Consider the following 27,605-nt stretch of genomic DNA (forward strand, 5'->3'; position numbering starts at 1 on the left):
TAAAACTGGATAATTATTTAAATGGAGAACAAGCTGCGTATCTGAATAAACGTGTGTTTCAGATTTCGACCTAGAATTTGGGTATTCTAAATACCTTTTTTTATCATGAAAATCAATAAAGCGAGCGCAAAGCGCGAGCTAAAAATATATGATATTCCGATCTGAAAAGGGGTCACTTTAAGCTCTGTATTGCAAGCACTTTGTGGAAAAATTGTGAGGTGAAAAAGGATCACAGTTAAAACAGAGCTGATATTTTTCATTATTGTTACTTTGAGTTTATGACATAGGACCGGGATATTCTATAAGGACATTATGTCATCATAACAAAATGATGAATGTCTTCCTATTTCTCTTCCTAAGCATGAGAGCGCGAAATCTATTAATATTATGGCCTGAAAACTGGACATTTAAAGCACTTTTGTAATATGCATGATGCATGAGTTTAATATCTATCAATGCGAGCGCAAATCGCGAGCAGAAATTTATGATTAATTGTCATCAAATGGTGATTTTAAGTAGTTTGTTTTAGAATTAATATTGAGATATACATAACTCACTAATCAAAATGCGAGCGTGCAGCGCTAGCTGATACGTTTTGAAAATCTGACCTGAATAGGGATATTTTGAGAACTTTATGAAATACAGGAAAATAATAGGTACCTGATAAATCAAATTTTGCGAGCGTGCAGTGCAAGCAGAAATTGTTAATATTGAGACCATTTAACAGAAATTTTTACGCTTTTAAAAATCAATTTGTAAATAAAACAGAATAATGAAAGTTCAATTTCCCAGCTGAAATATGTTTTGTATATTGACTTCAAAATTTGATATTTTAACTTTAAAGTCCATATTGAGCAAGATATCACCTAAAAGGCAATGCGAGCGCGAAGCGCGAGCGAAAAATTTATATCCCAACATGAAAGATTTTGTTAGAAATTATTTTCAAAGTCTTCCCCTCATCATATTTTATTCACTCATCTTCCTCCTCTTATGCTTATCTTCCTTCTTTTCTCCTCTCTTTTCCCTTCTTTTTCTTTTTTTCCTTTCTTTTCCCCTTTTTTTCTTTTTTTTTGCTCCGCCAATAGGGGGGGCCCGGGCCCCTCGGGCCCCCCCCCTGGATCCGCCTATGGAGAGGTTTAAATCCTGCTGTTTACTAATGCGATTTCTTTACTGGACTGAATGCCATAAATTGTATTTACAAAATTTAGTGTTCTTCATTTCATTTAATCAAACTACAATTAGACAAAGTGGTACTGTTACACCAAGCCAAATAGATATTGATCTAAATGGATTTTTCTGTGCATGAACCTCCCTCTGATTTACAAGGCGAGATCGGACCTTGTTGCATAAATGTTACTATTATGGTAACTTTGCCATCCACTGGTAATTACCATGTTAACCATGCTCAAAAGCCGATCAAAATCGAGGATTCCATGAAAATAACCATCGGATGGCAAGTACCATTATAATGGTATGTCTTATTTGCAACGGGGCCAGAACCAGTCAACCCATCCACAAACATTCTCCTCCATGCCCATCTCGGCATCTCCCCCTCTCATCCCCCCACCTCTCTCCCCCCCCCCCTGAGAAGCTAGTAAATCTTTTGACATTCCGCCCCTCAGAAAAATCCAGAATACAGTCATAATTGTATTATGGATATATTAGCAAGCCCTGCACCATTTTTGCTTTTCAGCAGAAACCTCTTTTCCTATGTATTGTAGGCCTACTTCGTCACTTTTCTAGACGTGTTTACTTTTTTTATTTTATATTGTAATACAATTATTCTTTGTTCACTATGTTTGTAGGCCTATTGCTATGATTTGTGAATGAAAACAAAAGCGAAAAAAATAAATTCAAATCAAAATCAAATCAGTTCTTATTTCACTATAGAACTTATAAAGCGTCATGTATGCTTATAGGCTAGGCACTGACACTATTGTGCTCATAAAGTCAATACGTGAGTTGGCCCCAGCTGTTCTTTTACATTTTGTGTGAACCTGTTGCATAAAACTTTTTACCTGAGAAAAACTCAGGTATTTTTTACGTGAGTTTTTGCCCTGTGTTAAAGTCAATGGCAGAAATCAGACCTTAGTTTTCAGTTTTTACCGGAGTTTTCTCAGGTAGAAAGTTTTATGCAACAGGCTGATGCCGTTAAAGGGATGGTCCAGGCTGGGGGTATTTATATCTCAACAATTTACATCTTAGTAAATAGAGTAAAATTCACGAAACGAAATACTGAAAATTTGATCAAAATCAGATAACAAAACAACGAAGTTATTGAATTTGAAAGATTTGCATTATTCCGGTGAAACAGTTCTAGGCACGTCTTTATGAATATTCATCAGGCGCGCCGGAACACTTTCAGTTTTGGGGGGGCAAAATCCCGAAGGGGGCACAATATTTTTGACAACGTGAGATACCGAAGCGATCGAGGGGGAGGGGCTATGGGCCCCCCCCCCCCACGGTAAGGATTTTGTGTAAAATGGAGTATAAAAGTTGCGTTTCTAAGTGCATTCAAAAATAAATTTCTTGAGAATTAAACAGTCTTGGAGTTCTTTTTGCTCCTTCTGTTTCCTCCTGCCGGCCGGCCCTTCTGACCCAGCCTGGTGTTTCTTCGTGACCAGGGTCGCAGTTCCAGCAAATTACGAGCCTTATTGCAAACGAAATTGTTCCAATATAGGCCTTTTAAAGACTTTAAGATGACAAACATGACCGTACGCAGCCGGGGGCCGCCGATCGAGAGGGCAAAATTCACCAAAAGTGTGCACGAAATCCTTCAATTTCATTCTAGAAAATGCAAAAGCTCCCCCATCACAAATCCCCTCGCTCATACGTTTCTTCGAAAATTTAGGTCTTGCAGCCCCACCCACTCCCGGGTTGTTTTTTTTTTATTTTTGCAAACGTCCATGAATAACAAAAGCTGGGATGAACCAGAGAACATAGCTGCCATCTCGATCTGACTAATAACAGGTAATGGGAAGAAATTTTGGAATCTAAAATACATAAGTGCTATATATGAGCTGAAATAGTATCAGACAAAACGCCTTCCTATCATGCCAATGAAAAGGAATAGAGGAAATACGGGGCTGTGAAAATATCTTAAGATTTTTGTTATAGTAGAGCACTACTGTAACGCTTATTTTTTCTTTTATATTATTTACATTTTTATTCATATCTCGGATAATATCTTCTGGTCAAGAAGACACTTTCACAGATGATTTTATTTTGTTCATGTCCAAACATTATCGCTAAGTTGCTTTCGAGTGGGATTCACCATTTTTACAAATTATAAATTATAATCCTCTACACATGATTATTCTGAGTGTAATTTTCTGATAACATGTCTATATTGGGTTGAAATGACCTTGGTATTTTCTTTAGGGCACTGAATTGTTATTATTATTTGTTTGGCGTCACCTGTGCCTGGGAGGCGAAAAGCGAACTGAATCACTATGATCCACAGGTCTCTCCTCCCGATATAACTGATTGGAGGGGGGGGGGGTGCAGGTGGACCTCGACACCGGGGTTTCCCCCTACTCTTATACGAATAGTGCAGTGGGTTCTTAACGTGCAAAGGTGGTGACTCTCCTCTACACGGGGCCTCCATTTAACGTCCTATCCGAGGGACGGAGTGTTTTCCATTGTAACATAGCCTGCATCTATGAAACATGGGAGAGACGTTTACACACAACGCTCTGACTTCAGTCATCCGCCCAGGGTGGACTCGAACCTACGTTCTTTGGTTCGACTTCGACGGGCAGACGCGTTCCAACACCGCTTTCTTGTTATCACTGTATTAACTAAATTTAAATTTAGTTGAAAATGAAATAATTGAAACAAGTTTCTCGAGATGTTATGGTTTCTGGGCTTGATAGCTATGACATAGATTCCATATCTTGCTCGAGTAACTAGTGTTCACGCGCGTTAGTTATATCGGGTCCGGTCTGAGCGTTTCTGGGCGACCGCGCGTTTGTTAGACGACACAGCCAGCATCATAGAATTATAAACCTAATCATTGGTGGACCACTATCAATTTGCCATTCGCTTTTAGTCTGAAATGTATTCATTAAAAGGTTAAACGTTATCACACTGTAATAAGATGGAAAAGGGGCTTATCAAAGCTATGTTTCACAGAGGAACTGTTCGTCAAAAGACGCGAGGCTTACTATGATAATGTATTTGCCCCGTCAGGGGCAAAAATTTTTCATTTTTGACAATGGAAATGACAATTTTCAGGCAGAAAAGTGCCTTCATTTACTTTTGTCCTTAAATAATTTATCATTTTTCATCTTTCAGGGGGGCACGTTGGGGGGGCAAAATCTCGTTTTGCCCCCCCCAAAAATTTTATTTGGGGGGGGCAAGTGCCCCCCCAGCCCCCCCCCCCACCCCCCCCCCCCCGCTTCCGGCGCCCTTGATATTCATTATAGGTGGGCTAATGATGTCATAATCCCCACTTGTTCTTTTGTATTTCATTGCATGAAATAATTTTTTTTTCCAAAAAATTTTACAAAGAACTAAAACAATTGCATTGACAACTGAGTTAAGTGCTTTAGTCATTTATCGCCTCAACTCATTTTTTTCATAGTGGAGACACATATATGAAAAAATGAAACATTTAAGATTTCATGTAATAACATAAGAAAAGGGAAAGTGGCGATATGACATCATCAGCCCACCTAATGAATATTCATGACGATATGCATAATAACCGTTTTCACAATATTATATTGATAAACTTTAAAATTCAATGACTTCGTTATTTGTTATCCGATTTTGATGATATTTTTAGCATTTTGCTTTGTGAATTTTACTCTATTTATTTATATAATTTTTTTAGCCCGGACCATCCTTTAAATGTAGCGACATCTTCACATTTTTTGATAGCCAAATTGATTATCTATCATGTCTATTGATGTGACATGTTCCACGGCTCCTCTCAAAGTCACACACAGTCATAGGTCAGCATAAAGACTTTAAAATGCCTATTTTTAGCCACTAGCCCACACTGTATAGGGACCAGTACGTATACATGCACTTCCAGTCTTCCAGCACAAAATTGCTATGAATATGGAATATATTTAAGCCTTATTTTTCACTATTTAGGAAATATTAAGTTAAGTTTTGAGCAATGTCTGTGATAACAATACTAACAAAGAATATATTAAGGTAATGCTTTTTAGTAGAAAATTTTTCGTTTTTTTTCTGTTGAGTACCTACTTATTCTCCTATGAGTAAAATAGATCTACCTTTACAGGAAATATTTGATATTCACATGCACTGTGAAGCTGGTTGATGTGTTTTGTATACTCTCAGTAGTGGCACCAGGGGGAAGGGGCATGGGGGCATCCCCCCCCCCTCACCCAGGTTGCCCACCTCCGCCCCCGAACAAAAACTTTAGATCCGTTGTTGTGCATTTGCCCCTCCCAACTTTTTTTCTCTTATTTTTTTTGCATTTATATGCTTGTTTCCCCTACTTTAAGAATCCTGGTGCTGCCATTGTTTACTTTGTAAATTAGCTTTCAGTCCGGGCTTTCAGTTTTATGTGATCTCAATTTATAAAAATCAATACTTTTTTGCCAATCATATACGCTTTCGAACGCACGTTCGTCGTACGTATGTACCGCTCGCGCGTCATCAGAGACTAGAAAACAAGCCGAGTTAGCAGACGTCGACGGAGATGCGTCACAGGGAAACTCGCTGGATTTGGAACTGATTTCTAGCTCCATTTCATGCGGTGATGCGTTATATTTGTGTTTGAAACATTGTTCATAATTCATTGACATTAGTATTTTGAGTTTTAGACAAACTTTGTTTCAGAACAAGTGAAGAGAAGGCGTCAAAATGAGCGCACATCGACGGGGTCGGGTAAGTCCGTCTCCGAGACCCTCTCCGCGGCCTGGCTCCAGCGGAGGACTCTCGGTTCAAGATGAGCTGGAGATGGATAAAATTGAAGATGAAATGCGACGACCGGGCAGCGCCAATTCTCGACATGCCTGGAACGACAACGATGGTTTTGACATGGGAACGGAAGAAAGGGACGTTCATAGTAGTTTTGCTCAGAGGGAATACGATGACGACGAAGGAGAGGAAGATGACAGCGAAGACACTGACGAGGATCATGCCCCAACAGCCATGGAAAATGAGGTCTATGTTGGAGGTCAAATCAGGGCAATTGATCCGAAAATTGCCAAGGCTAAAGCCGAAGAGCAGAGGGCAAGTTGTTGGGTGAAAATTGGTCGTGCATTAAGATGTAAGTTTTAAAAACAATTCTGTAGATCAGCAAGTTAAAAAAGATCAACTTCATTTTTTTTAGATCTATAGTATAGTAGAGTGGTTAGACTTAGGCCTAGTAGACTGTCATATTTTTTGTTAAACTACATTTAACACTAACAGATGAGATGGTAAAGTAAAAAGTTTGGACCAACCCTTGGCCTAAGCCTTAGGCCTATTTTGTTATTCTCCGCAACAAAACTTAGAATTTAGAACATTTTATTGTTTGAATTAGCCTATACAATATTTCAATTTTCACAAATTTGACAATTAGGACTAATTTGCCTGAAGCACAAAATGTTAAAATAATGGAATTCTACGCATTCAGGGAGGAATGAAACTTCATTTCACTTGAAAAAGACGAGAAAATCAAAATATTTCATAATTCAAACAATAAACAAAAGAAATAGTAGGTGAGTGACATCATCATCAATTGAAAAAAAATAATAATGTAACCTGTGATTTTATAAATCACTGAAAGAAATTATGTATAGTGAGTGATTGTATTACCGACGGCCTTGTATTACCGAACGCGCGCATCATATGCATCAGAAAATAATCAAATACGCTCAAACCTTTGCAACTTCCTTCCAAAGGGAACTTAAATAGAAAAATGATGAAAAATTATCAAAAACACAATTTCGAAGTCTTTATATCCTCAAAACAATAAAATATGGTCAAAATAGCTCATCAGTGACTTTGTTTTCCCAACTTTTCCCATAGAAAACACACGTTCGGTAATACGATACCTTTTCAAGTGACCAAAATATTTCACTTGCGAAGAGGGGTCCGATTGGAAGCTGATGTCGTAAAAATGAAAAACAATTTCGGCAAAATTTCTGCATGTTTATATTTTGTAGGTATTTGTGTATTTATGGTGAAAGTTTGGTGAATTTTATTGGAATAATGTGTTTGATATGATCAAATTCATGAAAAATGTTCGGTAATACGATCCACTACCATACAGTGTATTTTAATTCTTGTAGAATTTAAAGGACAAGTCCACCCCAACTAAAAATTGATTTGAATAAAAAGAGAAAAATCCAACAAGCATAACACTGAAAATTTCTTCAAAATCGGATGTAAAATAAGAAAGTTATGAAATTTTAAAGTTTTGCTTAATTTCACAAAACAGTTATATGCACATCCTGGTGGGTATGCATTTCTGCAAATGAGGAGACTGATGACATCATCCTCTCACTATTTTTTTTATACTAATTTTCACCTGATTGTCAAGTAAAAGAGCGATAAATTCCTCCCTGAACATGTGGAATTAGCATTGTTTAATTAATACTATATGGTTCAGTCAAGTCGGTCCCTATGGTCAAATCTGCAAAAAAATGAAATATTGTATATAATTCAAACAAAGACAAAATAAGTAGTGAGTGATGGACATCATCAAATTGTGCATCACTGTTTTGTGAAAAAATAAGCCAAACTTTAAAATGTCATAACTGTTTTATTTTACATGATCCAATTTTGATGAAATTTTCATTGTTACATGCTAGTTTGATTTTTCTCTATTTATTCAAATCAATATTTTGCTGGAATGTACTTTGGTCTACAATGTATAACCTGCATGTGCTCTAGGCTAGCAGATCATAGACCTACACATGTTAAGCACCATCTTTCATGCTTGAGTTGAGGACTAAATCATCAATTATTCAGTGCATGCATTCAACTAGACCAGTATCACTATGGCAATATGGCTTATTAATGGCTGTTCAATGTCATTTTCTTTTTAATATCAAAACTATCTTTGCACCACCAGAAGCATCCATTGGTGATGTACATGTACAAGTAATTATTAGAGAGATGTCATTGTGCCCTTTATACTGTGCAGTGCCCCTTATCTGTACATACACATCTTTGCAATTTTTAAAGAAGGCCCCCAAATAACCATAAACTTTTGCATGTGCAATAATGCAATAATATATAGACAGAAAATTCAAGTCAAAACAGTGAAAGTGATAATTTCATAGGCATTTCATTGAAAAAGCTAACATGCAGCCTCTCTCATCAAACCCCCAGAGCATACAGTTATTAAAAGTGAAGGGGGTTGTACAGACAGACAGGGCACTAATGTTGTTTTTTTCCCCAAATCTACTCTAGCATGACTAGCCACTGTTTCTGGAAAAAAAATGTATGTTTTCCCCCTACATACATACATTGATTATTAAGATAGTTTAAGCTCAATTATTTTTTTTTAATTGGAAAAATGCATGAAACAACACAACAACTTATTTCCTTTTACACAAAAGGTGCTGTAATAGCCTACATGTACATTGAATTTTCACCTGATGATCATTTATAAATATACTTCATCTTGAGCTTTTTAAAATTCATGTACATAATGATTTTGATTGCACAACTGCTCAGTAACAAACAGGCTTCCTTTCTTCGGAGAGCTCGGGTTTTGATGGATGAGAAAAGTTTAATATTGATTGATCTGGAAAGAATATTGATTTTCATCTCGTCACAAGCCTCGCAAAAAAAGGCCCTTAACTCTACAAGAAGATGAAATGAGTAGGCTGATCTGCCGTGCTTACGTATGCTCTGTGGAAGAGCTATTTATAATCGTCATTTTAATGAGAAATAAGCGGTGGCTCTATCTTACCATGAATAATTGACATACATGTAAGGTTCTCTGGAGCCAATCTACGCATCCCAGGTTTTGTTTTATTCTGGCAACAATACCAAAAGTTACAAAATGGTGAAGCGAGGTCATACAAAAATTGTCTACCTTAAATGTCATTAAATCTTCACGAATTTGGTAACTTTTCTCTGTTGTAAATCATGGCACATGTTTTTTTTTTTTAATTGTGTGATGTACACAGGATCTACTGCTTCTAATGAGGTTCATTGAATACAAGTCAATAATTTTGACAAATCTGGTTGTTGTTTTTTAATCTTGCCAAAAGAGAATAGTTTTTTGATAGGAAATGTAAAATATGCTCTTAGATTTGTAACCAAGGTTCAAAGTTACAGTAATTTTAAAACCTAAAGCACTGACAAGTGGTTGGGAAGATCTATAGTAAGAAACCAACCTCAGTAAACAAAATGTTATGATCAAGACACCAAATACATTCATGTACACCAATTTATTGATTAAAAAATCGATGTTGAAATTTTAAAACAATTGAATTGAGTCTTTTTTTACCCTAAAACTTTGACTAGGAAAAGATGCCATGGACATTAAGAACAATTTATGCAGGAGATGTCCTTATTTTAATCATATAACATTTTTGACCAAATCAGATTTCAAAATCCCCAAGTAATTACACACAGCAATTTATAAAGATTCATACATTATTATTAAGTTTCTTTTTATTGTTGATCAGATTATGTCAAAAAATTTCACCTTTCTGCTTGCTTTTATTTTTTTTCAAAGTACCTCCCGATTCGGGTGGATTACCCTTAATAATGACATTCAGCAATTTTTAAAAGAAGTTTGCACATCATAAACTTCAAAGGGAACTCCATACATGGTATGAGTTCAGCTAAAATACACTGAAATGAAACAGGTTAAAGACTGAAGAGATTGTCAAACAGTTCATTGGCTATTAAGAGCAAACAAATACTATAAATTCACTCCCTCTTCTGTAAGGAATATCTTCTCTTTCTCTTTTCCCCCAATAAGTAATGTTTTGAAATAGATTTCATACATTATAAGTTTAATAAATTGGACTAAAATCATTTTTCTCCTTATATCAATAATTAAATATTTATCTCAAATTTCTTGACTTTTAAAAGAAAGTGTTGCTTTCAGCAGTTCAATCAAATGTTTTCAAAATTTCATCATCATAGTCATCAATTATCAACAAGATTACCCTGCATAATGCGCCGTAAACACTTAATCATCACAATTATCATTCATCAACACCATTGTTTTGTTTGTTTGTTTGTTTTTTTCTCAGGCAGGCTTACAAATTAAATTTTAAAATGATTATGTTTCTCCACTTCCATGTGGTTGGGTTTTATTGTTATTATTTTTCTTTGGGGGTGTTTTGTTTTGCTTTTTTAGCATTTATCAAGACGTGAACTTGACAATATACAGTTTCTGTTTGAATTGTTGCAATGACTATTTGTGTTGAGAAATCATTCAAGCCCCTATACATGTATGTGGATGTAGAGGGGGAAAAATGAAAGAAATGGTCATCATCTTCGTTATTCCAATACATGTACATTTAGAATTATTTGTAAAATTTCAAACATACTATTTCTCTACATTTGACTCAGACTTTTCTGCATTTATTATCATTGTAAAACTAAACGATCTTTTCTGATCAATTATCATAGCTCTTTGGAGAACTAGGCAGACTGAAGATACGTCCGTTGATAAGGAGCTTCATGTGAAAACGACCCTTAGAGAACTAGCCATCTATCTGGTGTTCCTTGTTGTCATCTGTATTGGTAAGTATTTTCAAACCTCATGAAGGCAATAGTAAAGTCATAATTACCATTGATGGCGGTTATAGATCAAATTATAAAATGACCGAGGGTAGCAACATAGGCTATAAAGCTACTCTCCCAGACTGCCCGGCATGGCAAATACAATACGGTTTTATTCTATAACCTTTCTCTTGTCAAAAGGCAAAAGTCAGAATGCCCTTACACAAAGACATGGAGAACCATACAACACTTTCCCTTTCTAGTTGCTTTGACACCGCAATGATAAAATATGTCAACTTGTTTCATTACATGTATCTTGCAGATTGTAGACAAAAGATAACATGGGGGTTTGAACTCCCAACCTCTTGGTTGTGAGACGGTCGCTCTACCAACTGAGCCAAAACGCTCTCGTTAATGGTACACAAAATGTCTTTTATAGTGGGGTTTTTTTTTTACCACAGCACACGACAGAAATTTGTTGATACATTTCCCGTATTTACCCCTCTGCATAAACTGCTAAGCAACTTTGAGAAGTTAAAAAAGTTTATTAATTTCATAACACTTTATTGAAGTACTACATTTGTACGCGATGCTACATGTAGCTACGCCTTCATGTCTTTCCAAATTCTCCCATCAGAAGCACTCTCTCTTTTATTGCCGGCAGATCATACATTTTTAATGAGTTACGCACAGTTATATTCAACAACAACCTTTTAGGTGGTGCAAGGAGGGCTTGATGCAGACAAAAGGTGTCTTTCAGCGCATTCCCAACCTCCTGGCTGTACTGTAGTATACATGCTTTAGGAAGGCCGAAATTGTGTCAGCAGACTCCTTTGAATAGTGGTGACAACAATAGGTGGATTAGGGAACTAAATGTAGAAGAGGACTGTCTCTTTATTGGGGGGAAAAAGTCGATATGTAGTGGGGAATGGGGGCTGCTTGAAGGATTTACATGATAATAGGGCTTTAGGAAGAAAGGACATAGGGAGAAAATGGATGAAGGTGATGTTAATAGAATCCTGTATTAGAGTTCGGATTACTGTACCTGTGATAAAAAGATCTTATGAGTGGTTGTAATAAAATGAGTAATACACACATACTCAAATTTAATAGTCCATGGAAATATAGTGGTGCTCAAAAGTCAGTGAACTCTAGAAATGAACATCAGTGTTCATGTTCTTCCATGTTTTAAGATATATAATCGTAAAATATGACATTTAATAAAGTGTTTCTTTAGGCTTTGAGAACATTGTTGTCTACATGAACATTCAATATTAAGCGTGAATGAGTGCATATAGTTTGTGGTGGGGTACACTATTACTTTTGAGCACTAATATGCATGAGCTACATGTATACAGTTGTACCACTAGTAAAGTACAGAAGTTGTCTTTATTTGTTTATTTTCAAGCTTTGTTTGTACCTTGCTTTAGTAGGTCCATGCTTATACATTATTTGTTTAAAAAATAACATAAGATCTACACACATTCCCTTTCCAAGGGAGTGTTGTCACTGTCAGTGAATTCACCAACTAATTTGCTCTAAGCCAATCAGATGCAAGTATTGTCAGTTTGTAATAATTGGCAGTGAAAATCCCTGACAAATTTCTTCATGAAATGCTCTCCCATCATAATTAATGTAGAACTTTTCCGCAAACAAGTGTGACTTCAAGAATCTGTTTGCAATAACCGAGTTCTTGGAACTTTGAAGAAAGGGTGCAGTTTATAGAGGGAAAGCAGAAGACAACACACAACGAACGCTCTGAATTTTTACATAATTTGTTTGATATATTTTTTTTTAAATGAAGAGAGGGACAAATCCCAAATCATATTGAATCTAATATTCAATATACCAGAGTTACATGTAGATATTTAAGCCAAACTTCACTTTTTAAAGCAACTTTAAACCTTTCAAAAATTATTTTATTTTAAACAAGGAATGAATTCATTTATTGGGATGATTGAGAATATGTTTAAAGATACATGTACATGATCTTAACTTGTACAGTGGCTATTAAACCAATTGGTTAGAATAGTTCGACACATTTCTCTCTGCGTAATACTTGTCCCTGAACAATATTAGCAGCCAGAAATTAAAAATTTCGATGCGAGGGGGAATGGATCTCATGCAGGCATTATTGATCACCTTAGCAACGCCAAGCCGTATCCATGGATTCGCAGGCATCTGTAAATTTGATGCACTCGTTTATTAACTGCTGTGTTGTGCGTGTGTTCAGCATAGTCTGGTATTCAAAGACTGCTGTTCTAATTAAGAGTAGACACTTAATGATATCATGGAGCCCTATGATGTGGTAGGGTGTACATGTATGGAAAATGTTTATGTTGCCGAAGAGAAATCTTTCTGCACTTTTTTGGGTATAATTGTCTGTTGTATTGTTTGAAAATCAACTGTTTCTTCAAAATGTTTGTCCATTTTGAAATATAACTAGGATCTATACATTTACATGTACATACAACCTAATGGCTTATTCCATGTTGCCAAATGCTTTGTATTCATTCATGTAAAGTTTGAAGTTGCTTTATGGATTATGAGGAGAGTGATAATCAAAACAATATTGTAAAAATATGACAAATCAACTGAATATTATTATTTTAAAAACTCAGAAAGGTACAGATAGATCACTTTATTCAGAGCAATTGATACAGTGGCTCTGTTCTTCCTAGAGTTCTAATCAAAGTAATGTGGGAAAGAATAACATTTTAATTATTATGAATATTAAGAAGCAAAACAACATACATGTAGATGAAGGTGTGGTAAATAAAGTATAGTTTAATGAAGATTTTGTATTTTGTGGCTATGGACATGGAAACAAACTACTGCAGAAAGGAACAACCCCACAATAACATCAATTTTACATCAATATGAGCAAGATATACATCTGGGAGCATTGATGGAAAGTAAGGTGCATTTTACATTAAACCTGATCAAACATATGGAAAAACGATCCTGCGCTCAGACTAGCCTGGTTTGTTGTATCTAGAATGGCGCTGATGCCGTCATACCGATCAAATACAGCGCTCAAATAATCAATCTATTGTAAGAAGCTTTTTGTGTCTGGTAATGAAATTTTATTGGACATTTGTTATTTGCCAACCCAATATCTGTCAGGGGTATTGATGGATGAATAAATTTATTTTTAATGAAATTTCCAAGCATCAGCCAGTTAAATGAGGAAAACAGTCACCAGGCTCAACAGGCTAGACGTATCGCAATCCAGATAACATTTCATATTTATAATATAAAGATGTGTTCTTTTGTATCCAAATTGATGGTGTTGAAAGGCCTGCAAATTCATCGCAATAACAGCTGGCATTAATCTTTTGGTAATTGTCCTTGAGCAGAATATAATGTACCCTTATCATTCATGTAATGCATTTTTGCATACTGGTGTAATCCCCATTTCTGCCAGCTCTGTACTACATTTGATGATAGGATTTTGCATTTTAAAAGGAATACCTTCATAGACAAGCAATATGTCTAAAACCACACTGAAACAATTTGATTTTTTTTAGGGGGGTACACAATTCGGGGCAAAGTCAGACTTTGATAAAATTGATGATCTGAATGAGATTACATTCACATGTGTGGTGAAAGAGAAAATATCAGGGGCATCTTCTGACTCTTAAGGACATGATTATATGGCCACTATTACATGTACAAAAGGATTAAGAAATTAATTTTGCAAACATTTAAGAGTCTTGTGTATGTTCAGATTTCCATCTCCCATTGTATTTCTCTATGGAAAAATTACTTCCCCACTTTATTTTTTTCTATTTGCACTTTTACACTGTCATCTGATAATCAGAAATTAAAAAAAATAATCATACCGTCATCAGAAAGAGTAACCAATATCAAAATGTTGCCAGAATTGAAGATAAACAGTTGTAACTGCTGTTTGAAGCTTTTGTGTGTCCCATTCTTAGGAAACTGCTGGTAGCTATGAAACTAGTTAAAAGAAGGAAAATGAAACCCTGGGAACAAGTTAATGCTTGGTCCCACTGCACTTTCAGGATGCAGAGAGGATGTAAAAAGAGAAAAAGATCCTGCTATTCATTGGATATATTGTGTACTCCTTGCATAAAATATAAGTTTCATATGCTCTATCTATTGAGCATCTGTCCACTGTGATTTCATTATTCACCCATTTTGTCCATTGTCTGGAGCAGATGAAAACGGATGGAGCCACCCCAAAATTTTGCTTGTCCGCTGCATCCGTTAAGAAAACATTGTGTGTCCGTTGGCCAGTGGGACAAGGCCTTTAGCATATATTAAAACAGAAAAAAATCAAAGAAACAAATTAAAGTTTGAGAATAATTGAACAAAACAAAAATTTAGCAATATGAGGAAAATGAGCAAAAATATATATTTTCAGTGTAAGGGAGAGTTGTGGCATCACAATTCTTGGTCGCATTGCCAAAGTGAGGATGTCCATAACACATACTGATCTAGAAAATCAAACGCTCATAACTTTCTTTTTTAATACATATATTTGTCTAATTGTTCTCAAACTTTCATTGATTCTTTTGATTTTTCTTTTGAATTTTCATAAAAGCTACCACTCTTATACTTTATTCCAAGTTTCATTCTCGGTTTAATGTACAAGTTGAATTCTGGGTATGTGAGACATAAATTAGAGGATAATCTTTTGAATTTTCATAAAAGCTACCACTCTTATACTTTATTCCAAGTTTCATTCTCGGTTTAATGTACAAGTTGAATTCTGGGTATGTGAGACATAAATTAGAGGATCATCAGCGGATCTGTGAAGTGCTTCATCCGTCAGATTTAATAAAATAAAATAGATATAGTGAGTGGATGACGTCATCAGTCTCCTCATTTGCATACCGACCAGGATTTGCATATAACTGTATTGTGAAATCATGTGTAGTAGATCCATGGTGAAATTAAGCGAAACTTTAAAAAAATCCTAACTTTCTTTATATTTTACATCTGATTTTGCTGAAATATTCAGTGTTATGCTCGTTGGATTTTTCTCTTCTTATTCAAACAAACTTTTTGGGGGATGGACCTGTCCTTTAATGATACAGTGTATGAAAGAGTTATCTATTGATTATTCCTTTTATGTTTTACAGTGACTTTCGGCATGACAAGCTCTCACATGTACTACTACACCAAGGTGATGTCAGAGCTGTTTCTGGATTCCCAATTCCCTGATACCAAGAACACTTTCCGAGGAATGACAACCATGCATGACTTCTGGAGAGTAAATACTTTTTTTATTTTTAAGTATTTATCGAAAATATTGTGAAAAGTATTTTCAAGGATATCACGAGAATTACATGTAGGACCATGTATACCAATAAAAATATCAACATGGCATAATAGCTTTAAACCAAAACAAAGTTGGGGTTTGTAATTTGAAATTGCTGAGTTTCTTCTGCACTCAATCTAGTACTTGTGCGGGTTATATTTTTTCAGTTTTGACAAGATGAGTATTTTAAAGCTGATGTTCTTATAATAACTTGATAATAATCGAAAAATTAATTTTGTGCGACATGTGTTGATTAAATGTCAATGTTCAATAGAATCATGATATGATTTTGTTAAACTTGTTATATAACTTCTTGTTGTAATGCTCCAGGGGGAGTGGAGAAAGTGCATACATGTTTGTGGGCCTTCGATGACCGAGGTGATAATTATTGCAATGTATAGTGCTTAAAACCAGTATTTCGCATTACATGAATATACATATCATTATAAATATTAATTTTGTTTTATCCAGTTTGCTGAGAACCCTTTGATGGATGGCCTATACTGGGAAAAATGGTACAACAATGAGAACGTGACAGAAGACGAACTTGGCTACATCTTCTACGAGAACAAACTGCTGGGCGTGCCGCGTATCCGGCAGCTGAAGGTTAAGAACGACTCCTGCATCGTCCATTCCGACTTTGAAGCGAATATCAACACCTGTTACGCCGGTTACTCTGAAAGCTTGGAAGATACACAAACCTTCGGCCTCAATAATGGTTCTGCGTAAGTAACTTCTTGGCCCCGTCTTACAAAGAATTCACCAAAATACCACGATCATCATCACCATCCCCATCATCCTCCTTATCATTAATATCAAAAGGATGGTCCAGGCTGAAAGTATTTATATCTTAATGCATAGAGTAGAATTCACTGAGCAAAATGCTGAAAATTTCATCCAAATCGGATAACAAATAATAAAGTTATTGAAGTTTAAAGTTTAGCAATATTTTGTGAAAACAGTCGTCATGAATATTCATTAGTTGGGCTGATGATGTCACATCCCCACTTTCCGTTTTCTTATGTTATTACATAAAATCATAATATTTTCATCACTTCATACTTGTGTGAAAAATATATCTCCCTTATAATGAAATAATTTGCAGCAATAATATCTGATGCATTAAATCAGTTGTCAATTCAATTGTTCTAGTTCTTGGAGGAAAAAAATTGAATGAACCTAATTTCATATAATAAAATACAAAGGAACAAGTGGGGATGTGACATCAGCCCACCTAATGAATATTTATGATGACTGTTTTCACAAAATATTGCTAAACTTTAAAATTCAATATCTTTGTTATTTGTTATCCTATAAATACTTTCAGTCCGGACGATCCCTTTAACATGCAATTTGAACAATGATCGTGCACCTCAGAAAGAGTATTTTTACCAAGATATTACTGCCTCTTTTTTTTTTAAATCTTCAAGATTATGATAACATAGGCATTATTTAAAGGACAAGTCCACCCGAACAAAAACTTGATTTGAATAAAAAGAGAAAAATTCAACAAGCATAACACTGAAAATTTCATCAAAATCGGATGTAAAATAAGAAAGTTATGACATTTCAAAGTTTCGCTTATTTTCAACAAAATAGTTTTATGAACGAGCCGGTTACATCCAAATGAGAGAGTTGATGATGTCACTCACTCACTATTTCTTTTGTTTTTTATTGTTTGAATTATACAATATTTCAATTTTTACGAATTTGACGATTAGGACCTCCTTGCCTGAAGCACAAAATGTTAAAATAATGGAATTCCACGTGTTCAGGGAGGAATGAAACTTCATTTCACATGACAATGACGAGAAAATCAAAATATTTCATATTTCAAACAATAAAAAACAAAAGAAATAGTGAGTGAATGACATCGACTCTCTCATTTGGATGTAGCTGGCTCATTCATATAACTGTTTTTGTGAAATGAAGCGAAAATTTGAAATGTCATAACTTTCTTATTTTACATCCGATTTTGATGAAATCTTCAGCATTGTGCTTGTCTGATTTTTCTCTTTTTATTCAAATCAACATTTTTCTGAGGTGGACTTGACCTTTAAAGGTAGTGGCATCCCGTGGAGCGATAAAAGTGCCTTATTAGTACTTCATTCATCACAATTATAAATGTCTTTATTCTTCTTTTTGATGATCCAGCTGGGTGTACAGCACAGAGGAGGATCTGGATGGTTCTGGTCACACTGGAATGATAACGTCCTACGGAGGAGGTGGTTTCTATGCTGACCTCAAGAAGACCAAAGCGGAATCTCTCGACATCATCATGACCCTGAAAGACAACCTCTGGCTGGATCGAGGCACCAGGGTCGTTTTCGTTGACTTCACGGTCTACAACGCCAACATCAATTACTTCTGTATCATTCGGTGAGGACAAGTGAAATTGAATAAAACATATTTATTCTTCATTCCCACTTCAACAGTTTTGGCCTTCATATTTAAAGAAATGAAATCATGGTAGAGAAAAATATTTTTCTAAAATATGAAGAAAAAAAATCCTGAAAATATATTGGGGAAGTTGTCATACTACTTGAGGTTTTAATACCACAAACGATCAGGATGTGTCTTATAGCTCTAATTCGCATGTACATGTATATACATAGAACTACATCATCATCATGATCAAACGAATTAGTTCCATGATTTTTAATTTTCATGTGTAAGGGGAAACATATGGCATAGACAAAGCAATTCAGATGGCGGCTATCTAGAAATTCAAAGAATAGAACACCCCTCTGTAATGTGTTTAAGAAAGTGCAGATGAAAAACAAGTTACGGAGTGCCCGATAAAGAGTCCAGTAGGGGGTTTATAGATTGTGTAAGAATTCTTTTCTGCCATATTTTTTGTTTGCATGTTTTTTTTAATATCCTGCCCCCCCCCCCCCATTAAATATTGCCTGACAAGATATGACCATGATGAATTTTCCAAACTTTATTCTGCCCAAATTCATAGACTCACTGTGGAATACCCGCCGACTGGGGGCGCTATCCCATCCTACAAGTTTCGAACGGTGAAGCTGCTGCGGTACGTGACTGCATTTGACTACTTTATCCTGTGCTGCGAGGGTATATTCTGTCTGTACATCCTCTATTACATGGTTGAGGAGATCTTGGAGATCAAGCGGCATCGTTGGGCTTACTTCAAGAGTAGCTGGAACTGTCTTGATGTCATCATCATCTTTGTAAGTACATGTAGTCATAATGGAGAGGGGGGGGTATTTCACCACATGTTATGTGTGACTAGAGCCGTGTATAAATGCTGACGTGCACATGATATGTAATATGCAATCTTACGGATTAGCGTGCAGTAGTGTGCATCCTCTAATAGCATGATTTGACCAATGCTATTCTGCCTTTTATGCCACAGACAACTTGGAATTTAAGTGCAATTCTAAGTCACACTTAATTTTTTGTGAAACACCCCCCTGGTCTTGCATAATGTCATGTGTGTCTTTAATATGAATAGTTCCCAACACTAACTCCAAGAAAGGTCAACTCTGAACTCGAAACCTCCTAATGAGATCTTAAAGCACATGTTGTGCACTTGACTTTGCACTCTGGATGGAATTTTGTAAAAAAAAAAAATGGTCAAGGACAATACCTTACTGTAACCTGCAATTAAAACAGGTAGTTTTCCGATATAAAGATTATTCAATCATTTCATCCATTGCAATCACAGGGATTTAATTCATTATTTTTTTTGCCTTGTTTTCAGATCTCGATCGTTTGTGTGGCATTCAGCTGCTACCGTTACCTGACGGTGGCCAACCTCATTGAAGGACTGCTTGCCCAGCCTGATATTTACCCTGATTTTGAATACATGGGATATTGGCAAGATCTATTTAATAACATCATTGCTGTCAATGTCTTCTTGGCTTGGATTAAGGTGAGAAATATCTTTAAAAACTTGAGAATAATTCAAGACTTTAGTGTAGTCGACTCTATGCATAATGGAAATTAGAAGTTATACATCACGTCAGATACAGAAATGTAGATTTTCCCGGTCTTCTCATAATTGACGATTATGTAGACAGTTTAAACTTGTGAAACTTTACGTGCGTTGAGAAATGGAGGTTTTAAATCTTTCTCCCACCAAAACTTGTCCAACAGATAAACCTTTTTTCCAATGATTAAGCTATACCAAACAAAAATTTGCCGCATTTTGTGTTTTGTCCCCAAAGCTTTTTTGTTACATCTTTTTTTTGTTTGTGTGGTCAGTATTAGAAAGGGTACAAATATCACTGAATTCTTATCATTGATTTATTTCACTTTGCAGACTTTCAAGTACATCAGTTTCAACAAGACTATGACCCAGCTGTCCTCCACCCTGTCCCGCTGTGCCAAGGACGTGGGAGGCTTCACCGTCATGTTTGCCATCATCTTCATGGCCTACGCGCAGCTTGGTTACCTGGTCTTTGGGACGCAGATCAAGGACTTCAGCAGTATCGGTTCCTGCATGTAAGTTATCACTTCTGTAATCAATCGTTTTGTCGTAATCATTTTACAATGGAATTATTTTAATGTTTTCCATCAGAGCCTTTGACACTATACAATAAACTTTTACTGGGTCGTGGAACAGACCTGTTTCGCCACACTGTTCATAAAAATATGAATAGGCATTTCTTTCGTAAGAACAGTTTAGTTCACTGGCTCCGCTAATGTTAATTTATTACAGAAATTTGCCATCTCTACTCACAATTCTGGGGTCGGCAATCATCTTCTCTCTTTGAAAGCTAAAAATAAAATGTCTTTGGTAAACAGCGAGTTACCTGTCTCCACTGATGTAACGTTTGTTGTACAAATTATTATCTTCATTAAATCTTTTTTTTCTCCATCTTGTATAAAGCTATACACTGTTCCGTATCGTCCTTGGAGATTTCAACTTCCATGAGTTGGAGGCTGCCAATCGATTCATGGGGCCAATCTTCTTCTTGACCTATGTGTTCGTGGTCTTCTTCGTTCTGTTGGTAGGTTCTTGATTCAGCCTTTTGTCATTTGATTCCCAGAGTGACTGTTGTTTGCGATAATGCTCTTTATGCTTCCAAGAATGGTCACACCAATTTTTCAGGCACTTGTAGGTCTATCGCATTTGCAGTCAAATTTACCATTCTGTACAATGTGCATCCAATATGAGCATCTATTATGCAACATTAATTATTGACAACAAAAAAAGATTGGTCCTCTAATCTAAAATTGTTATGATTATGATTTTTTCCCCATTATAGAACATGTTCTTGACCATCATCAACGACACCTGTTCTATATAATGTGTGATCAATTTGAACTTCTTTTATGCAACACTTATTATTGACAACAAAAAAGATTATCCTTAAATATAAGATTGTTGATTTTTCCCCATTATAGAACATGTTTTTGGCCATCATCAACAAAACCTATTCTATATAATGTGTGATCAATTTGAAGTTCTATTATGCAACACTTATTATTGACAAAAAAGATTATCCTTACATAAAAGATTGTTGATTTTCCCCATTATAGAACATGTTCTTGGCCATCATCAACAACACCTATTCTTTATAATGTGTGATCAATTTGAACTTCTATTATGCAACAGTTATTATTGACAACAAAAAAAGATTAGTCCTTGAATCTGAAATTGTTATAATTATGATATTTCCCCATTATAGAACATGTTCTTGGCCATCATCAACGATACCTACAGCGAAGTCAAGTCCGACATCGCCCTTCAGAAGTCCGAGTTCGAGATCACTGACTACTTCAAGAAGGGTTACGAGAAGATGGTCGGTAAGATCAATTTCAAGCGAGATAAGATCGCCGACATCCAGGAGGCCCTGGCTCATGCTGATCACAATGCCGATCAACATCTGGACTTTGATGAATGGCGTCAGGAACTCAAATGGTTAGTCCAGGACTCTGTATAACAAGCCTATGCAATTGATTGTAGAATATCTTTGTTACGATTGATTGCACTTACAACAATGAACCATTAATCGTGAAAAATAATTAGAGCAAAGTTGGCTCAGTCGAGCTTCTCGCGGCCCACCTGAGAGACCTTTGCGGCCCACCTTTTGAGAAGCGCTGTTCTAGGCGACCCAGATTGGCTGGCTCCTCCAAGAATGCACCTTTGAATGTCTTTGACAGATATATAGTGCTATACAAATGCTGTGCATGATCATAAAAAAATGATATAGGATTAATTGTTAAGCTTTGTGTAACAGGACTCTTGGGAGAGTTTCATTTAGCATCTTGCACATCTACCGGCCATTCTGCATTTGCAACAAAAAAAAACCTCTAAATGTAAATCATTCTTGAATCTTATTTTGATGTTTTTGTAATTTATTTAACCACTCCTTTGGGTCCTATTGGAAATGCAGTTTCTTTCCTACCTGTTTTGCAGAACCATTTGGAAGACTATATTTCTGATAAATGTTTTTTCACTGATAATTGTTACAAGCTACTGAAATTTATGCACTTTATTGGTTGAGAGAACATTTTACTGAATATCAAGACAAGATGCCTTCTGCAAAAACTATATGATGTTCAATACTTTTAAAAATGTATTTAGACTGGAGTATCCATTAACTTGTGGGTATTTTCGTAGTGTTGAGATGTTAGAATTTTGCAATTTTTTTTTGCTAAGAAATCAGAAATTGTGCTCATCTGTAAAATTTATCATTTGTTTATCAAGGTTGGCAACGTGAAGTTAAACTCCTGTACTAACTCCCTTTGTTATTTTTTTGCTGATATTGAATCTTTAGCCGTGGCCATGCCGATGCTGAGATTGAGGCTGTGTTTGCCAAGTACGATGTCGATGGTGATCGCGTCCTCGATGCTGAAGAACAGATGAAGATGGCCCATGACTTGGAAGGCCAGAAGGTAATTAAACATGTTATAAGCTACCGAAACTTGAATATGATTGTGCTATGGGTGGCTTTTCTTGTTCGTTGCTTTACATTATGTGCTACTGTGCCTTGATAGATAACTCTATTTGATCGATGCAGTCATGTTTTTATGAAGGGCAATTCCATCAGATAATCCGCCTTCTGTACATCTGACCCCTATTTTGCGCCATCTTTGAACTACTCATGTCTAAATAATTTGAGGAATTACACCTATTCATATGAAGACGAATCATGTCAGGATGGGGGGGGAGGTGAATGGTCACTGTACATTCTTCAAGGAATTTTCCTCTTGCATTTTTGACAGGTAGTCTTTAATAAAGAAAATGTAAATGGGTTGAAAATAACAATATCTTTGAGAGAAAGTGTTCTGAAATGAAAAGGAATTGTTTTATCAACAGAGATCTAGATCTGATATTTTCTTACTTGGTTTAAACAAGTTTTACATTGTGAATTAACTGAACTGAAACTATTGAAAAATGAATTGTACTGAAAATCGCTCATGCAGATAAAGCACACAGGAGCACTTGTATCATCATAGCTTGGAAAAGGACTGCTTTGACTGAATACCTTGCTTATTTCTAACATAAACTGTGTATCTTCTTGATGAAAAAAAGTGGAATACGTTTTCATTTTTATCTCTCCTTAGACCGATCTGAACAATCAGCTGGCAGAGTTGGAAGACGCCAAGGCCAACCACCGTCCGACCACTGCCCGTAGCCGCATGAGCATCAATGATGACGATGATGACGACGACGATGAGGAGGGTGGTGGTCGCCGTCGCGGCGGTGGTGGTGGCGGCGGGGTCGCCTACGAGGAATTTGTTGTGTAAGTGATCATAAATAGAACTCTCTTATTTCTAGATCTTTATGATCCCTGGGTATGTGATTCTAAATCTGCTGGATATTTTGAATTTGCATGATGAACTAAAAGTTGCTTAAAAGCATGAATTTAAATTTGAAATTTAATGTTTATACATTTTATTCCAGTTGAAACTTCATTATTATTATTTCTCTGTAATTGATTGAAATCAGATGGCTTTGTGTGTCTATTCCCAACAAAATCAGAGGTCAGCATGTCAGAAAACTTCACAGGAATACAAAAAACTAAACCAACAAAATAACTATGTAATTGATTTTTATATTGTAATGCTGCAACTATATCAAGGCAGCCACCCCCCCCCCAAAAAAAAAAAAAGATTTATATACAGTTAATGTGTTGGCCATTTATAGCACAAAATCTGATGTTAAAGGCATACTGGTAATAAACTTGATTAAATTTGCAAGAGATGGGAGAAGGTGATTTAATTTTAAACATATGGCTATGCATGTTTACTTTTTGTTGGTGTTTCCTTCGCACTGCCATGGCTGAAATCTATTAAGGGGAAAGGCAACTTATTTTCCTGTTTGCTGTGATTTTCTCAATGATAAGTATCACAAAGTGTATATTATATTTTAATTTTTGTTTTGTCATTTCTTTGGAAATCCTTATAGTCTGTCCCGCCGTGTTGACCGTATGGAGCATTCCATCGGTAGCATCGTGTCCAAGATTGATGCCGTCTTGGTCAAGCTGGAAGCAATGGAACGAGCCAAGCTGAAACGTCGTGAGACCATGGGCAAACTGCTTGATTCGATTACCGAGGTAAGTGATTAGATTTCAAGCTTTTATCATTATCTTTGTCATTATCACTGTATTCATTGTCATCAATATCATATCATCCTTGTTAGTATCACCATCACTACAATTATTGTCAACAACATCATCATTATCATCATGTTTATCATCGTTACCCTCATCATCAATATCATTTTTATCATCACTAATATCATTATCACCATCATCACCACCATCATCATCATCCTCATCACCATCATCATCACCATCATCATCATCATCACCATCATCACCATCATCATCATCACCATCATCATCACCATCATCATCACCATCATCATCGTCATCATCACCATCATCATTACCATCATCATCATCAACATCACCATCATCATCATTGTCATCATCTTCACCATTACCAGCATTGATAGCATCATCATTATCAAAGCAATTATTATCATTCATATCGACCTCAACATGCCAAATATATTATAAGTATAAGCTCTGCTTGTACAAATATTTCATCTCATACAGTATTTCATTCATTAATTTCATATCTACACAAGCATTCATTTTCTTTTGCTTCTCATTCCTGCTAAATGCAAATATATGTTTCTTGCTTTTTGCCTTCCACTCATATTTATTAATTATGTTATTAGAAAAATTATCATAATACATGCTTGCATGAAACCTATCTGCATGACTCCATTTCTTCATCATTACCCATGATCCTTTGCATGCCCTTTGACCTGATAAGGAGCGTGAAATCAAGATGGCTTACAAGCAAGGAACTGGAGGACTGCCACGATCTTCTTCATCCGCATCTCAGTATAGCGAGATGGATGAAGATGAGGTAGAAAAAGTGTGTCTTAACATTACAGATTGATGTGATAATTTGAAACTAACATCACGAGATGGGGGGGGGGGCAGGAGTAGAGACAGATGAATATTCAGATAAAGATTTTTTTCGTTATGGGATGAGGACAACTTGATTTTATAGTATGTATTGGAAAATCAGAAGGAAAAGGGGGAGACGGGAGGAATTGGAGTTGGAGGAGGAAGATGACCAGGGGGAGAATGAGAAACCAGAGAGGAAGAAGAAGGAGGAGGATGAATGGGAACAGGAGGAGGGGGGGGGGTAGAGGAAGGAGGAGGAGAAAGAGGGCCTTTATAGTGAAGAATGTTTGAATCACTTTCCACTACCACTTCACTATTAGAATAACATACATGTCTTTGTACACTTACCAGTTTGAGCATTTTTTTTCATTCTCCCTTCCATTATTAAACAATATTCTCTAAGAGCTTTGACTGTGTGTATTTTGCTCTTTGATATCTCTCTTTCCCTCTTTATTTTTAAATTGTTCACTTTTGTTGCTGTTCCATCACCATTCAGAAATGGAATGATTCAGGAGGATTTGCTTAAGTTGAATCTCCTGGTACCACAAAAATCTGTTTAACTTAAAAGATGTAAATAACAAATATTGTGAATATTCTGGTTTTCATTGATACTCTGACTTTGGTGATTATTTGACATATGGAAGGTCAGCTAATCCAGCCTCTACTGTAATTCATATCATGTAATCACCGCAGTTAAAGATAGCTGAAAGTAGTTGCAGTAAACACTGATTTCATGAGAAAGTCTGTAAAACCAAGATTAAGTGTCGCTGTATCAGCGTGGATCTAGATCTGGGCCCTGTCTTACAAAGAGTTACGATTGATCTGATCAATTGTAACTCTATGGAAATCCATCAATGTCATAAATTTCTCTACAAAAAATTTGCACAATGTCCTTTGTATGCATAGACAAGCGCAGTGAATTTTCAAGAAAACAATGAATGCATGCATATACATCATAGCTAGAAGATATTTTGAACAAACCTGCATAATAGATGGTGACGTTGCTGGCTGTCCATAGTTACGATTGATCGGATCATTTGTAACCCTTGGTAAGATGGGACCCTGGTGGGTGTTTCATAAAGCTTTTTGTAAGATACGAATGACTGGTTACCCCTTCTTGTGCTAGTTGATACATCCCTGTGTCATTCATTTTGGACATAAGAACATGTTCCAGTCGTTCGTAAAGTTGATCGTAACATTATGAGCAGCTTTATGAAACACCCACCAGGTACAGTTACATAAACTGAACTTTCTGAAAAACCTTCACACTGTAGGTTTTGTTATTATGCTTGAAAAAAGACCAGACATTTTGTTCGAATGCCATGCTTATTCTGATGTTTTTTCTCAGCAATTACATAATTTCTTTCTGAACCCTTTGACACATATATTTTATTAATACATACTGACACATAGGTGGTCATTTTATTGGATTCTGTACAAACTTAATTTGAAATTGTTGACACAGACAAAAAAAATGACAGAGCAAGAGGGTGAAGAAAGGAGAAAGAGTTCAAAGCTCGTGCATATTCACTGCTCATTTTGATTTAAACCCTGATCTATTCACCCTCTCTTATATTATCTCTCATTTTTAGGATGAGCAAGGCAACGTTGACAAGCGTGAGAAGATGGAGAAGCTCGTCCGGGAGGAGCTCGAACGCTGGGACTCGGAAGCGTCCCTCTCCCAGGCCAGTCGCAGGGCTGGAAGCCGTCCCGGGAGCTCCCAGAGATCTCGCCCTCCCAGCTCTATCTCTCACCAAGTTGGACTCGCGGTAAGGTTTTGATGGTGGTTTGTGTACCGTGGTGGTTTATATCCATGTAGTATACATTTGTACTTCTAGGGGGGTATTTTCACAAAGAGTTAAGTGTGACTTATAGTCATGCCTAAACGCCAACGCTCCCATGTTGACATGTGATCTGATCGATGGATAGGCAGTACTACCCAACTTTGGCAAAAGGAAGCAAGTGACACATCAGTCAAATTTGAGTTATTGTTGTTTCCGAAACACCCTTTGTATGTTGCACGTTCAGGCGAAATTTTGGGGGAGAAATGATCGTTCTATGGAAAAATATTGAAGAAAATATGCTGTTAAATTGCATTGACGCCTATGACGCCCATTGCTCATTTACAACAAATGATACTTTTGTAACTTGTTCCCTTTGCCAAAGTACGGCAGAGTAGTCCATAATCTGAACAATGCGGTCATGAGTTCCATACCACACAACTGAAATTGTAGCCAACTCTTTAGATT

General features: G+C 36.2%; 1 protein-coding gene across 3 annotated transcripts in view; it reads left to right on the top strand.

Moving 5' to 3' along the window:
• Positions 1–5,642: 5,642 nt before the first annotated feature.
• LOC121432070 (polycystic kidney disease 2-like 1 protein) overlaps positions 5,643–27,605 on the top strand; it is a 31,813-nt gene continuing 9,850 nt past the window's right edge. For 2 of the 3 annotated variants that reach the window (XM_041629914.1, XM_041629912.1), the window contains exons 1-15: positions 5,643–6,250; positions 10,570–10,683; positions 15,774–15,904; positions 16,424–16,677; positions 18,107–18,331; positions 18,918–19,146; positions 19,680–19,850; positions 20,241–20,422; positions 20,811–20,931; positions 21,613–21,845; positions 22,705–22,822; positions 23,495–23,673; positions 24,339–24,486; positions 25,217–25,312; positions 26,949–27,125. In XM_041629914.1, coding sequence (XP_041485848.1) covers positions 5,842–6,250; positions 10,570–10,683; positions 15,774–15,904; positions 16,424–16,677; positions 18,107–18,331; positions 18,918–19,146; positions 19,680–19,850; positions 20,241–20,422; positions 20,811–20,931; positions 21,613–21,845; positions 22,705–22,822; positions 23,495–23,673; positions 24,339–24,486; positions 25,217–25,312; positions 26,949–27,125 — 2,787 coding nt within the window. In that variant the 5' untranslated portion in view covers positions 5,643–5,841. The remainder of the gene's footprint in view (positions 6,251–10,569; positions 10,684–15,773; positions 15,905–16,423; positions 16,678–18,106; positions 18,332–18,917; positions 19,147–19,679; positions 19,851–20,240; positions 20,423–20,810; positions 20,932–21,612; positions 21,846–22,704; positions 22,823–23,494; positions 23,674–24,338; positions 24,487–25,216; positions 25,313–26,948; positions 27,126–27,605) is intronic. The other variant, XM_041629913.1, reaches the window with a different exon arrangement.

The sequence above is a fragment of the Lytechinus variegatus genome, chromosome 18 (assembly GCF_018143015.1).
Source record: "Lytechinus variegatus isolate NC3 chromosome 18, Lvar_3.0, whole genome shotgun sequence".
NCBI lineage: Eukaryota > Metazoa > Echinodermata > Echinoidea > Temnopleuroida > Toxopneustidae > Lytechinus > Lytechinus variegatus.